The 15,967-nt window shown below is 44.5% G+C and overlaps 1 protein-coding gene across 9 annotated transcripts in view; it reads right to left on the minus strand.

Annotated features, from left to right (window-relative positions):
• Nucleotides 1–15,967, minus strand: part of CHL1 (cell adhesion molecule L1 like) — a 144,020-nt gene that overhangs the window by 19,276 nt on the left and 108,777 nt on the right. For all 9 annotated transcript variants that reach the window (XR_012765223.1, XM_075432494.1, XM_075432486.1 and 6 more), the window contains 10 exons: nucleotides 14,525–14,656; nucleotides 13,766–13,903; nucleotides 12,772–12,883; nucleotides 11,912–12,078; nucleotides 10,397–10,562; nucleotides 9,097–9,221; nucleotides 5,414–5,515; nucleotides 5,004–5,201; nucleotides 4,085–4,155; nucleotides 1,335–1,557 (listed from right to left, as the gene is read on the minus strand). Coding sequence is in view for 8 of the 9 variants with exons in the window: in XM_075432494.1 (XP_075288609.1) it covers nucleotides 1,335–1,557; nucleotides 4,085–4,155; nucleotides 5,004–5,201; nucleotides 5,414–5,515; nucleotides 9,097–9,221; nucleotides 10,397–10,562; nucleotides 11,912–12,078; nucleotides 12,772–12,883; nucleotides 13,766–13,903; nucleotides 14,525–14,656 (1,434 nt within the window). In the remaining variant the exon portion in view is untranslated. The remainder of the gene's footprint in view (nucleotides 1–1,334; nucleotides 1,558–4,084; nucleotides 4,156–5,003; nucleotides 5,202–5,413; nucleotides 5,516–9,096; nucleotides 9,222–10,396; nucleotides 10,563–11,911; nucleotides 12,079–12,771; nucleotides 12,884–13,765; nucleotides 13,904–14,524; nucleotides 14,657–15,967) is intronic.

Consider the following 15,967-nt stretch of genomic DNA (forward strand, 5'->3'; position numbering starts at 1 on the left):
ATCAGATGAGAAACGCAGACCACTCGCTGGCCCTCCTGGCCCCTCTTTGCCAACAGCTCCCAGCCCCTGCTGCGAAGCGTTTGCAAATGCAATAAGCATTTTCATCTGGGATCAGGAGAGCTTGGCACCCCACACTAGCTGGCCACCATGCTGTTTACTCCCTCGCTGATTTAAATCCTTAAATACTACAGAAAAAGATTCTTTTTTCTGGTGGTATTAGTGCTTAACTAGGTTGCTTCCTAAAATGAGCCTTAGCATTTCTTTGCTACAGCTGGAGACATTTCCAGTCCTCCAAACATCTTCTGTGGCCATGCAGTAAACACCAAAGCACCAGGCTGCTGTTCAGAGATGCTGGGGTGGCCTCAGCAGCGACATTATCTGGTGTCCCATTGATGTAGCAGGGCTGTCGCATCCCCCGTGGCTCCAGCATTAATTCTATTAGCAGGGCAATCCTCCCACATGTTCACCTCTCTTAACAGGACATGATTATTAAAGCCCACCATGAAGCTGGAGCTCAAAGAGTATGTGCAAAGGATGGGTATCACAAGCGGTGGCTGTGATTTCAGAGCAGCCCAGGGCATCTGTTTTGTGAAAATGGGTGGCAAGGGGAGAAAGCCTCTTTGGTTGATCTGGCCTGAATGATGCACTGTGGGCCAGGAAGGGTCCAAAATCAGAGACAGGCAGGCTCTGAGAAGAGCTGGGCAAGGGGCTTGGAGCAAGAGTAGATCCAGCGCAAAGCCTCATGGTGGAGGAAGACTTCTCCAGAGACACAGGGAGGCCTGAGAGGGGGCTATGCCACTCAGGAGCCATGGAAAGCCACTGGACAGAAACCCAGGCTGGAGAAGAGGACTTGTTCTTCCAGGACTCAATGGGTAAGGGAACACCCAGCATACATACGAATGTGGCATCATCTATAATTTCACTTACAATGCCCAGCGCTTGAGTGTTCGTACTTAATTGCCAGACTACTTAACTTCTGACAGTGTTCAACTGTTGAATCAGGCTCCAGACAAGCTGAAGATTTTTTCCCCCACCAGGTACAACACTTTGTAGACTCATTATGCACTCTGGCCTTCAAACAAATATGCAGATTAAGCCAGCAACTGAGATTAACGAAAATACAAGCGACCTTTCCAAAAAAATCCTCAAACTCCAGCAAGCTGCCATCCATGGCACCCAGCATCAGTTGTATCTGCACCTCGTGTAGCCCATCACCCCGAGCACTGGCATTTAAGCTGTTTTGGCCGCCTAATCCATCACTCCATATCCGATTGTTCTGCACCACACGAATCCCCCACACGTCACATTTCTACATAAAAGTTTCCGCTACTTACCGTCCTCTCCTGAATATCCGATGGTCACGTTTGGTTCCGGGCCGGATCCTAAATTATTTACCGCTTGGACTTTGATCTCGTAAGGCACGAAGGTGGGAGTGTTTCGCAGGGTCAGAGAATGCTTCTTCACCATCTCCTCGTTCCAGTCCGCCTCGACTCCCCGCTGCCGCCAGCTGACTTTGTACTCCAGCCCTGGCCCGTTCCTCTCCGCGGGTTTCAATGGCTGTGGAAGAAGTTAAAAGAGACCTTGTCTGCCTTTGTTGCAGTGATCCTGAAACAGCAGCTGAGGGGAGAGGGGAATAATTTCGGGGAGCGTGTTACCACACTGGGAGAGAAAAGGAGGAAAAAAGAAACCTTCAATTATTCACGGTCATGTTAATTTTAAGACTGGAAGAAAAATGTCATGACTTCAAGAGAAAGGTGGGTGAAAGGCAGAGAAAGAGTTGGATTAAAAACAGTTCAGTTGCTTATAGACATATTTCTGCACTCTACATACATCAGGCTTTGTTTTGCCACAAGAATGCACGCCTTTTAGCACAACTAAAATGTATAGTTTGTTGTAAGGTTGTGTGTGGCTTTTAGTACAGATAAAATCTGTGGTTTCTCTTAGAATTTTATGTAGCACAGCAAGCTGGGTCATTAAAATTTAGATTTGTTCTAAATATGCACCAAATGCTTGAAACTACGCCTGGACATTTAATGTGCAACTGCTGTGCTACTCTCTTTTGCCGATTAGCTGAAGAGTTCATCACAGCCTGGTTCCCATCTAATTAACATTAATTTATAAAATATTAGAAGACTTCTAGCAATGGCTTATCATCAGATATTCTTCAGTTGAGTTTATTTCTCTGAAAATACATTTCTTTAATTAATAAAGTTAACTGGCCACCTGCACTACCAAAAATGACAAGGGTTATTTCAGTGCACTGAAACAGCTGTGGGTATTTCCCACCACACAGCCTATTGCTAATAATATTTCAGTTATATATTGTACATATTAAATATATAATAACTGACATGTATCCAACCTACACACAGAGGTCTGAAATGAAATGTCATCGACTTGCACGTGCCAGCAGAAAGCGATGCCCCATTGATGTTCCTCATGCACTGGGAGACCTAGGTCTGGGGGATCTGCAGAAATTCCCACTTCTCTGCTCTGTGGGTATGAAGACCTTTGGGATGAGTATGGTGAAGGAGCTGGTAGACTGGGCAGCTTCCTAACAGGCACTGCTGGGAGAATCACCCCCATGGCAAAGATCCCAGGGAATGGGATTTGCAAGAGAAGCTGAAGAAGTAAAAAAAATCCTACTAAAAAATAACTTCTCGTTTAGACTTAAATTGCAGCACTGCTTGACTCTTATTTTGATCTCCCTTAATGCTGCAAATCCTTGGCTAGTCTGCAATGCTCATCTGGTCTCTTAATCCAAAATAGGCAGATTAACATCCTTTTGCAGCCTTTGTCTGCCCGAACTAGCACGTTCAGTGCCTTAGCATTGCTTCTGAAAAGCACACAGGAAACACCATAAATGAGTGAATATCCTGTTTAGGACAATTAAATGACTCAACAAGATTTAACAAAGCCCGTCCATCCCATTCTCTCCCGTCATTCTCAGTCTTCACTCCTACTTTTGCCCTGTCTGAGCAGTGGATTACAGGCTTCCCGGCGAGGGGCAGCGCTCGTTCTCCGCTCAACGAAGCATTGCTCACAGCAGCATTTCCCAGCCACGCTGCTCACTACCACTCCGCTTTTCTTCTGAGAGGCAGGACCATCTTCCCTGATCCTGGGCTATGCTGTACAGCAAAAATCTCCAGTCAAATCCACGTTAATCGATCTAGAAGGCCATCTCCTTTTTGGTGTAATTATAGCCCAAACCATGAATTCACACTGGGGAAACATTTATTGCTCTTTGCTGCGAGCAGCAGATTGAGAAATAAATCTCATGTAAATTGTGTTTAATTCCAGAGGAAAAAAAAAATATGCTTCCTTCCACAGTTGCTGAAATTTGTGTTAACTGAAGGAATATATATCTCTCTAAACCGTTGGCACACAACCTATAAGCTTAAAAGCCAGGGAATCTGAAGGCTGGAAACCATCCTCAAGACTTTTACACAATTCCCTTGACACACCTGATCAGAAGCTTTATCTACGTTCCTTTAATTTGTGGTGTAAATATTCAAGCTCATGTTCTTTTGGCCAAGTGATCCGCATCATTTTTCAACCTCCAGGCTGGGAGAGCAGAAGCTATGTGCAAACCATCCCCTCCCTGGGCCTGGCTGCTCCTCCTACACGGCAGGGTAAAACCACAATTCTTTTAAACACTTTCTCGTACTCAAGATGCACAGAAGAAGAGCGTACTCTGGAAAATTGTCACTGTGCTTTATAGGACTTTCATATTATGTCCTAACCTGCGAAGTTAGATGTAAAGAATTGACTTTTGAATCAAAAAGAAACTAGAAATTTCCTCAAAAAGAAATCCAGAACACGTTTAAGTCAATAACAACTTCACCTTTGACTTCAGGAGCATCAAGGGTCCTACGTATGGAATTTTCTAATATTTCCTAAAAAACAGGGGTAGGGGAAGGGGAGATAAAGTCAAGGGGAGATAAAGTCAAGGGGTCTGTTATTTCTTTTTAAATGTAATTATATTAAAACAGCACCCTGATAAATTCCATGCTGCTTTAGAAACTGCTGCTTGAAGGGAGAAGCTGTTTCTGACACTGTAGCACTGACAGACATGTTGCCTTACCTCCCATTTCATCACCATTTCATCTGGCTCAGAAGCTTCAACTCGGATATTTTCTGGGTTCTTGTCCGGGGCTGGAACCACAGAGGTGATAAGGTTAGTTTGCCTACCCTGGGTTTTATTTGCATTTATTATTTAAACGCAAAAAAAGGATGCAAAAAACTTTTCTCATTTCCATATTACTGAGAGTGAAAGACACCTGAACAAAAAAAAAACGTTCATGAGATTAATTACTTGGATCAGCAAAGCTGCTGTGATCGCAACACATTGTTTATGCAGCTTTGATTTCTAAGTGCCCTTGTCGGCTGGAGCCACCAGCTAACATGAAACTGTGACTTTTGGATTTCCCAGCACCAGATGCAAGGGGATTATGAGGAAGAGAGTTTTCTCCCTATGGGGGTAGTAAACAGAAGGTAGATCATCAGTGGGACGCACGCAGCTGAAAAGCTGAAGAAGGACCTGAAATTGAAGTACAGGGGAAAAACAAGCAAGACAAATGCCAGGGAATGCAAATGCTATGCTGAACAGTTGGCCTCTAGAATGACTTTCAGGGACTCAACATTTTCTGTCACAGGGAAAAATGCACTGTGAATGGAGTTCTCTGACAAGCTTAGCACTGCCGAAAAGCTCCCCACAATCTTCAAAAATGCCTTCCAACAACTGCTTGTCCATAAAGGGCTGCAACGGCCTTTAAAGATGAAAAATCAGCATCGCCCAGGGAAGCAGTGCGCAGGGAGGAAACACCCTGCCAACCACGCCAGCGCAGACTCTCCCTTTGGCACCCCTGGGCTGCCACTGAGCAGCGAAAGCAGCACAAGCCACCCTGACTTCTCCACATCCCTCTGCAGCCCAGGAGGGCAACGTTATTCCCAGCAAAACACTAAAATTGTTAATATTCAGAAAACTAGATGGCAGTGTTTACCAGCCGGAGGCGTCGCGTAGCGCAGCGATGGTTTGCTAGGCTGGCTCTTCCCCACAGCGTTCACGGATACGACACGGAACTGGTAATTCATGTACGGGGCCAGTGACAGAAGGGCTGTGGTGTCATTCCCCGGGGCTCGGGTCAGCTCCTGCCACCTGCCCGGCTCCCACCGGTTCTCTTCAAACTCTATGATCGACTCTGGGGAGGAAACGAAACAAAACAAAAGGAAAAAGGGCAGAGCCCTGTATGAACAGCATATAAATAGCAAGGATGGAAATGAACTTACAACAAATTAACTGTCATAGTAAAACCGATTAAGTATGGCTGTGAGCACGGTTTGTTTCTTCTAACAGCCATGACGTGCCATAATGCTAAGCAGCAGAAGATGCTGCTGCTAAAATCCTTCATACCATTAATGGGGCTGTTATGATTGGCGCCGGCTTTCCAGGATAGTCGAACACTTCGGTTTTGATTTTCTGAGAGCTGAAGGTCTTCTGGCGGATCAGGAACATCTGAGAAATAATGAAGAAGGGTCAGGAGCATGGCAAGCTATTTCCGTTTGTTTTAACATTTTCCAAACGACTGGAACAGCAAGGTCCACAAAGATGGTGGTAAAATATTTTTGATCTCAAAATCGGCAAAATTGGGAAAGTGGGAATTGCTTTTCAAGATCCTTTTCATAACAGAAAACCAGGCTGAATCTTCTGGTCCTGCTTTCTCCCTTCTAAATACAATGTCCCTTCTTGAGTTCTTCTTCTACTCTCATTACCATCCTTGCAGCAATGGATTTTTCTTTTCAAATCAACTCTACGATCTATTCAATCATTAATAGATATTGACACTGCTCTTAGCAGAAAGTTGCATTAGCATCACTTGGATTTACTCTGGGGCAAACCAGAGTGGTAGAAGGTGACTCAGCTCCGAGAGTTATCGAATCTGGCCGTTTAGAGTATGAGTGAAAGGGTAACATTCATTATCCCAGCCCTGGGGATCCATATTAAAAGGAAACAAGAAAATTCATTACCTGCCAGCTCAACTAATGCTGTCCAGAGAATATCGGAGTCGGAGTTGTTGGTAGCTGGTGTGATATCTGTACTGCACCTCCCGGGCGCAAGGATGGGACTATACAAGCCCCGAGCACAGGACTACCCTGCTGCTGTCAGAGCTCACTTCTCAGGGATGTGGTTTCAATCAGAGCTGAGGTTACCACCACTACCGAAATCAGCTGCCCCCCCTCACGGGCCTGGGATATTGCAAGGGGGACACGCATCTGCAACATGACGTGGTTTCTCAACAGCATCAGGGGCAGAAGAATCATAGAATCATAGCATGGCTTGGGGTGCAAGGGACCTTATAGATCATCTGTTTCCAACCCCCCTGCCACAGCCAGGGACACCTTCCACCAGACCAGGCTGCTCAGAGCTCCATCCAACCTGGCCTTGAACACTGCCAGGGAGGGGGCAGCCACAGCTTCTCCGGGCAGCCTGCGCCAGTGTTTCACCACCTTCATGGGGAAGAATTTCTTCCTGATATCTAATCTAAATCTGCCCTCTTTCAGTTTGAAGCCATTACCCCTTGTCCTATTACCACATGCCCTTGTAGAATGTCCCTCTCCAGCTCTCTTGCAGGCCCCTTCAGGTACTGGAAGGTCTCCCCAGAGCCTTCTCTTCTCCAGGCTGAACAGCCCCAACTCTGTCAGCCTGTCCTCATAGGAGAGGGGTTCCAGCCCTCGGATCGTTGCTCTGGCCTCCTCTGGTGCCACTCCAACAAGTCCATGTCTCTCCCATGCTGAGGGCTCCAGAGCTGAACACAGGACTCCCAGGGGGGTCTCACCAGAGCAGAGCAGAGGGGCAGAACTCCCTGCATCTCCCTGCTGGCCATGCTGCTCGGGACGCAGCCCAGGACTGGGTTGACCTTCTGGGATGCAAACGTACATTGCCGGGTCATGCTGAGCTTCTCATCACCCAGCACCCCCAAGTCCTTCTCCTCAGGGCTGCTCTCAATCCATTCTCCACCCATCCCGTATTTGTGTTTGGGATTGCCCCAATCGAAGTGCAAGTCCTTGCACTTGGCCTGTTGAACTTCATGAGGTTTGCACAGGCCACCTCTCACGCCTGTCCAGGTCCCTCTGGATGGCATCCCTTCCCTCCAGCGTCTCGAGGTGATCTGTGGCGCAGGTTGGTTGCCCCATGGCTGCAATTGAATGAACGCTTTCAAATTTAGCGGCTTCAGACTGACAGACGTTTTCTCGTCCTTACGGCTCGCTTTGACAGTTTGCAGTCTGAAATGTATCAGGTCTGACGTAAAAGAGTCATTTCTCACTGCAAGGGGCTGGTGGTAACCCCTTATCCTTCCAAAGTCACACACACGGCCCCTCCTCAGACAAAGGGCTGGCATTTCCAAATCTAAAAAATGTACAGACCAAGGAAATGAGACTGCACAACTTCAGGTCTTTGGCCTCCTCCTGCCCCAGTGCCCCAACTACATTTTTGCCTGACAATGTCATTTCTTATAGGAAAAACAGGTACCTCAGCCACCAACTCTCTCTGGCACTGTGAAAGAAATTCATTGCGTTTGTACAGAATTATTTAAATAACAATACTTCATTTTCTTGTGTATCTCAGGGCACATCAAAAAGATTAAAAGTTTGGGTTTGTTTTTTTTTTGTTGTTTTAGTTTTCTTTGTATTTCTTTCCCCTGTCTGTGTTGTACTTGGGAAAAATGAGGAAAGCACAGTTTAACCTACAGACATTTTGCTGTTCTATTCTTAGAGCATATCCCGTGTTAAAATTCAGCACATTAATTTAAAGATGCCGATGGTGTACCTTAAAGATACTCACTCCTCTATCTGTTGATTAATTATAGAACAAATACTTAGAAGCATTCTAACTATTTCTTTTGCTCTCAGTTTCCCATACTCTGATGCCTCCATCCACACCATGCTTGGTTCTTCAGCCATCTCAAACGTCTTTCATTGCAAAAGCAGCCTGAATTTTTGATTTGAAAACTAAAAGGCGTTGTTAATCCACCAAGAACTTTCTTGGGAAAAAAAGAGCACAAGACTGTTTTTCCTCTCCTGCTAATCACTTTTCTAAAAGGGAATAAAGTGCTTCATGAAATTTTCATAACTAATGTAACAAACAGTCTACAAACATTTTGAATTATACAGCTCTAAAGAACACAGTACCATAAATAATGTGCATAGCATCTTCTTAATTTCCTATTTACTGAAAAATACCATTCATTTAAAATGTGAAAATGTCTTGAAGGTCAGATTGTCTTAGTTCATGTTGCAACCGCTGCCAGAAATAAATAAAAATGTAAAATGAAGCAAAATTCAATGAAATCAAAATGATGCCAAACTGTCCACAAAACAGCATCTTTGCTATTAGCTGATGCCCTTAGGTACCTTGCACAGGACAGCACATCACTCCAAAGTTCACCTCCATAATTTCAAGTGGTCCTTCAGGAAGGGAGGCAGGTTGTAACGATGCTCACAAGCTTCACACCCTGCAGGTCAAGGGCTTTCTCTGCTGTGAACTTGCTGTTTGCCACCGGACAATAATTTATGCTCAGATTCACAGAGATAATTAATGCTTTTACATGATTAACTTTCACTGATCTTCAGAGGAGCTGGACGTCTAAACACTGGCCTTATGTCTTTCTTTTTCAAAACATATTCCAAGTAGTAATTCATGTGCAAATCTCTAGTAAAGTGGGGTGAAGGGCTGACCAAGGAAGTCAAAGCAGCAGCAGAGCCATTCTTCACATGCCATTACATCTCCTAGCCTGGGCAAGCTCCTACCACAACTGTGGGCGACTCCTGAACTGAGAAACAAGGCTGCCTCACCTTAGGCATAACCAAGAGCTGACAAAATATAAATGTAATGCTTGTGTCAGCATCCCCACTGCAGGCAATTACAAGGGTAGTGCAACTGAGGGTTAGTGGGTGAGACGCACACCGCACCTCTGCAAAATGGGGTTACTGAGGTTCCGTAACCCAACTGGCCAGAAGCAGCAAACAAGCAGCAGTGCCGCAATGGCACTGGGTACTGCAGGGAGCTGCCCGCGCACCGGGAGAGCATCCTCTTACCGAGGACAACCAGCTGCGACTCGGCTGCCACGCGGTCCAGGGAAGTGCTAGCCACACACGTGTAAACTCCTTGATCCTCCGGTGTGACGCTTGATATGAACAGCGTATCCCTGTTCAGAATTATTCTATGGGGCAAAAATAAAAAGGTACATAAAAAAAAAAAAGAGAAAAATCTGTAAAGTAAGCATATGACAGACAGACACTGCTGCTCTCCTAAAAACTGTTCATAAAAAAACCTAGTAACAGGACATTTGAATTAACATAATTGCATATTAGGCTTATTATTTTAAAATATAATTGGAGTTGTATCATACACTGTGCTGTAGACTGTTATTTGTATTTTGGACCACTTAAGCCTCCATGGCTGGAAGTCGGCATGTCTCTCTCGGTCTGAAAAGAGCCACTTTGATATGCATCGGCCGAGTGTCTCGAACGTAGGCTTTTGGCACATCATTAATGAGGCAAATACTTGGGCTTTATGGCTGAATTTGTCAAAGGGTTGAGCAAAACCGAGCATTCCCAGCCCACTTGTGTAATGTCCAATGCACCAGGGGAAGCTGGCATCGGCCCAGGCACACGGGCTCTGTTGCAGACATGGCATTTGCTTGGCACCATCTCCCTGCACTACGTGGCCTCAGCAGGATCTTCAACCTCTCCAGCACTGCAATGGTTAGGAAACCACCCCTCTTCTGTGGTAATTAATAAAGACATCTGATTGCCCACTGTGGGACCCTTCATATGGAATAAAGGCTGAGCTCCACCCCCTTCAGGTCAATGCAAACACAAGAGTAGGGCAAAATTCAGCCTGCACTTGAAGTCCTAAACTCCTATGTAGGAAAAGCTCATTGCTTTTAACATTCATGATTTTAGGCAGAATCCCAGAAATCTGGTTTTCATTCACGTAGACATTACAAGGACTTTGCTTTGGCCTAACAGGTGTAAAACACGGGAAAATACTAATTCCACTAAAGTGGAGAAACAAAATCCCGGTTGGCTGTCCTGGGGCTTGGGTTGTATTTTTGGGTTAAACCAACATTTATGCAATATTCTGCTGTGATGGTGAGAGAGTTAACAAAAACCAAAACCATTTGCCAACTATGGCTCAGAAATCATATACAGATGCATTTATATTTTTATGTATATAAAATTCAGATCTATTCATGTATCGCATGAAGAACACTTGCAGACATAAATTTGCATTTCAAGCTATTAAGTCTCATGTTTATTGAAACTCATATTCCTGCACCATACAACATTTTCCAGCTGAGATCAAGAAAATTCTTGTTTCTTCCCTGCTTACCTGCCATCTTCCGTGCTGTTGACTGGCAGCTCATCTCCATCTTTCCTCCAGGATAATTTAAAGCTGTGTTTCAAGTGCGAATCGTACTCAGACTGACATTTCAATAAAATTGAGTGTGATTTCAACACTCGGGGGTTCTTTGGAGTAACAACAAGTTTTGTAGCATCTGATTGATCACAGAAAAACACTTTGATTAGGAGAGAGGCTATTACATCAAATTTTCACCAAGCACTTCATACATAAAAATCAACCTTAGGAGCAATGATCATGTCTTTTTTGTTATACACCAAACCACTCCAAGTTAAGGATGGTTGTTTTTGAAATAGAAAGTTAAATCCTGGGAAATATCTATCTTCAAAATTTCTTTTTTAGTTTGCTCCGAACCAAAGAGATCAAGGCAAAAAAAAAACCACAAAAAAAAGTCACAGGTGAAAACCCTTGTTAGCAGACTGTCATGAAATGGATGATAAAATAAGCTTGAATGTGATTTTTATGTCCAATTGCCATTTGAAATAGGCTTTGGCAGTGGTCCAACAAAAATTACAAGCTTATTAAAGTCAAGTGAGAAAAAAATATTGCAATCAAGTTTGTTCTTTTAATTGACTCTAATCTGAATGCAGAAACAGATGAATAAGTAAGAAGAAAGCACTTGGCTGAAGTTCTTTTTACAGTGCAATGTTGCTCTCTGAGAATTTCATTGTACATTTTCACCTTTATTATCACTGTAAAATTTACAAAGCAAAGGGAAGGGGTGGAAATAGAACACACAAAGAGTGGGTTGTTTTCTCAAGTTTGTCACAGCAAACCTGCATCTGAGAGTCCTTTTGAGTATTTTCCTAATTGAGTATTTAAGGGTTTTTTTAATTGGCACACCCTAAATCCTAAGTAAATTTGTATGCAACCCACTAACTTTAACTCAGCCAGGACCCCGCTGAGCCCACGACCACAGCGAGGGCTCCAGGCCCTCAAGGGTCAGCCAAGAACCTTCCCTGAGTGGAACAGGGCTGATGGCAGGAAGGAGGGAAAATAATTTAAAGATAATAAAGTTACAGATCTGGGAAGTGAACTGCAAGTTTTTGGTGGCTTATGCAGCTTATGGAAGTGTCAAGAAGAAAGTTAACATCATATTGGAACAGGCTACCCAGGGAGGTTGTGGAGTCTCCTGCTCTGGAGATGTTCAAGACCCGCCTGGACAAGGTCCTGGGCAGCCTGCTCTAGATGACCCTGCTTCAGCAGGGGGGCTGGACCAGATGACCCACAGAGGTCCCTTCCAACCCCTACCATTCTGTGATTCTATGTATGAGCATGGAGAAATCACACAGAAAAATGGAGACCATGCTAACTGCTACATATATACAGGACCTGTGGCAATTTCAGGTCTTAGTATACAATTTATAGCCTCACAGAATAAATCTGTATCTTGGACTGAGTGTTTACTAATGAGTTATTTACTGAAAATTTTAAAATATAAAACCTTAGTAGATATCAAAGGTCTTTCTATTCGTGAGGCATTACCTCTTATGTCCAGATTAGCAGTGATTGCTCTTTTTCCAACCGAGTTTGCAGCCCAGCAAGCGTAGGATCCTGAGTCTTCTTTCTTTGTTTCTTTGATCTCTAGTGTGCCATTCTTGTTTAACTCATAGCGTAATGTTGAAAGTGGCTCTATGCTGTCATCCTTTGTCCTAAAGAGGGTAACAACAGTTATGGGTTGTTTCCAGGGCTGCAGGAACGGTGATTGCATGGATAGCAGATTTTGCAGGGGACGCAGAAATTCTGGGACCTGGTCTCAGATCTGCCCCTGAGCGATCCAGTCACAGTTAGCAAGTCACATGCAGGCAAATCATACAAGGACATAAGCCTCCCGCAAGTCAAAACCACACTGACAGCATCTAGCAAGGTCTTTAAACTGGTCTGGCTGAGTCTTTAATCTATAGCTGTCATCTGCAATTTTACTGCACCTGTCAAGTGTTCTGGCAATCCTGCGATTTCCAACCGTATGGAACCATTTCCAGGTAAATATGCTCAGTCATCAGGTTTTCACCTCAATAATGTGCCCAAATTTAAAAAGTTGCTAACATTAAACTAAGGCTGATGAAGCGGTAGCAGGATTTGGCTATATACAGCATGGCTTGGCTTAATGAATATCCCAGCACCTGTCTCACACATGTGTCGAGGACTTTCATTAACCAGTTTCATAAACCAGTGCTTCAGGGTTCTTGAAAGTACATGTAAACACGGAATACTCATATTATACACAGTTTTGTTACACATATATAAATTTAACCCCATGAAAATAATAACTAACACATTTTTCAGTGTTTGGGGAGCCTGGATGAACTTGTTTCACATGAAAACATCAGTTCTCAGCAGCTTACCATCGAATATCTGCTGCAGGCGAGGCAAAAATTTCACAGTGCAGGAAGGCACTGTAACCCACAACCGTGGCGTAGTTTTCACCATCCGAGGTCAGTATTAAGGGAGCAATATCTGCAGAACAGAATGCAAAGTGAGCAGCACTGCAATTCAGAACTGGGAATATACACACTGTCCCTGCATCATCCCCTTTTCCAGCAGAGGTCAAAGGCTGAGCCACTTAATGGGAATTTCACTGCTTTTCGGAACGAGTTGCACTGAGCAACTGAGCTCTCCTAAGCTTCACTGACAAAGATAACGGTGGTTGACTGCTGGACGTGTCAGAATATGAAACCTCAGACCTCTTTTATTAAATAAATTCCCGTCACTCCGTTCTTCAAAGAACAGGTTGGAGCATCACAGCTGAAAATAAAGATTAACAACACACTTCATAATTAAAAAACAGAGTTGTGGTCACAATTCAGCCCCTAGTGGTCTTAGAACATTTGAGCCCAACCACAACCATGTTTATAAAATAAAGAATTTATCAAAGCTCATGATGTATATTATATATAATATACAATATATTATATTTATTTATAATATTTACGTTACATATTTATATTATTTATATTATTTATATTATATACTATATACTATATTATATATTACATACTGCATATTATATTAATAAAAATAATTATATTATATATTATATAATATACAATATTATATTATATATTATATATTTCTCTATATTTTATATATTATATTCTATTTTTATATTTTTATATATATTATAGGCTAAGCATATAATATATACATATATAGCATATAATATTGCCCATGATGAGGCTTGTCGCATGAGGACAATGTATTTCTTAAAATCTGGGGCCATATCAGAAGAACAATGACAGGGCTACAACCCCCAAGCTGCTCTGAAGCACTCAATCAGCAGCACGTGTTGCTTCAGTCAGATCTTTCCTCACGAGCAGGAAAGGCCGGGAGGGGACTCACTGAGGACGTTCACGTTGGCGCTGGCCAGGATGGTGCCGTGCTTGTTGCTGGCCTCGCACTGGTACACAGCACTGTCCTGCAGCTGCAGGTTGGTAAGGCTGATCTCTCTGGCAGAGATTCTCCCTCTGAAGGTCCTGCCTGGAAAGACCCAGACTGTGTCAGGAGATGGGGAAAACACCACCACCGTGGAGTTCACAGTCTCTCCTCGCTGCTTGAAAGTCAAAGGCAAAGCGCATCTTCAGGATCAAACCTGGACCTTGCTCAGCAGCTGGGGAGCAAGCTGCGGAGCACTGCCTTTGCCAGTGGTCCTGTGGCCTAAAGAACGTGCTCTAGAGCACCGATTCCCAGTAAAATCCCCACACAAGTCTTCTTAAAATCAGAGGAGCGGGGAGCAGGGCCTGTGCTCCCCAGGCAAAGAGTCCCTTGTGCTCATTCAGAAGCACAAAGAAAGGCTGGGAGCCCTCAAGGAGCACAAGCTACTTCAGATCCCCTAAAGATGGGAGCGTTACGGGGTGAGGCAGCGGCAGTTACTCGTGGGTAGCACCGCTCCACACCCTGCAGCTTTCACCCCTGCTCTCCTCAAGGTCACATTTAAACATTGGCTTTATCAACCAAATCAATATCAATTCACGTCTAAGGAGATGTCAAACCAGTCATCACTCAGCGCGCTGGGATTTGTGCTTTCCCTCTAACCAGGCACAACACAGGCACGTCCCACCCAGACACCACCGAAAGCAGGACGTTGGACCTCGCACTTACTATCGATGGGCATCCCGTTAAGCTTCCAGTGAATGGTTGGCTCTGGGTTGCCAATGGCTTCGCACAGCAGCACAAGATTTGCTCCTACGCTGTAAACACCACCTTCGGGCTCCTTTATCCAGCGAGGAGGCTCTGCGAAGAGGGGACACAGCCAGACATGTCTAACCCTGCTATTGCCATGGTCCTCCAGGAGATGGCAAGCGCTGCCAAGAGTTCCCAGCCGGCTCCTGGCAGCCTATTGTGCAGCTGGATTGTGTTTCTTCAAACCGATGTTACAAAAGGTAAAATAAGCACCAGCACACAGCAATTTCTGTCCTTCAGACTTTGTGAGTGTCAGGGAGAGAGCATAGGAAATGGGCAGTGTGTGTCCAAGTGGAAAACAAACGCAAACGGGAGGTGAGAGCCTGAGGAAGGAGGTAAACCTGAATGGGTCGGCATCTTCACAGGGACCCTCGGAGATAAGAGTGTGGTCTGCGAAATGAGGTGAGACTATTTGAGAAACTCAAACAAGATGCAAACGTGCACCCAGCTCAAATCCCCCCGACTAGGCAGGAGCAAGCGGCTCCCACTGACTTGCCCAAGGAGCGGCCGGAGGGCAGAGCACGGCGATGCAGCATCTCCATCTGCTCATCTGCGTGGGCTGGGGAAATGCATCATGATTCTGGATAGTCCGGTTTTCCATCATATATTCAGCTCGAAGGCTGGTCCTTAACATATTTAGGAACGATGAAAACATCCTCTCCCCACTGAGGATGAGAACCACCACCATGAGGAGCGGTCCAGAGACGTTGTCCACAGGGTGGTGGTAGAGGAGCAGCAGCGTGCTGCTGCATTCCCTGTGCTTTCCTCTTTCCCAGCACCACCAGCTAAACTGGGGTAGCTCTGGGAAACCCTCTGCTCTGCAGAGCAGCCCCTTAGCATCAGGTACCCAAGCCTCACTGGAAAAACACAACCATAAAGGAGGGAACTTAGGGGAAAAAACATTCATCTGGTGAATGCTTTGTTCTCTACAGACTGAATGCAGGTCCCTGAGCCTTCCTACACTTCAGCGGGCAGCCTCAGTCCAAAACACAGCTTGGAATTCATCACAATCTCTCCCTGAGAAGCAAGAAACTTCCAAATTTTAATTCCAGACCTGACACTACCTCTTCTGCATGTGCTAAACAGATCACTGGGCCTCTTTTCCTATTTGAAAAAGATGAGCTAATGTATGGGAAACATGAGGATTCATTAGTTAATGCTCATAAAATGCTTTGAAGATTAACAGAGCTGTTGCCTGGTAATACATCTCCAGATGTTATCAGTGTGATATGCTAAAACAACACATCATTGCTCATATTCACACAGATACATTAAAAAAACACCCCTGAAATATGATACACAAGAGTTTCTACACACAGTCCACCATTTCCACAGCAGAGCATCCATGAAGAGACATTGGTA

The sequence above is a fragment of the Opisthocomus hoazin genome, chromosome 11 (assembly GCF_030867145.1).
Source record: "Opisthocomus hoazin isolate bOpiHoa1 chromosome 11, bOpiHoa1.hap1, whole genome shotgun sequence".
In the NCBI taxonomy this organism is placed as follows: domain Eukaryota; kingdom Metazoa; phylum Chordata; class Aves; order Opisthocomiformes; family Opisthocomidae; genus Opisthocomus; species Opisthocomus hoazin.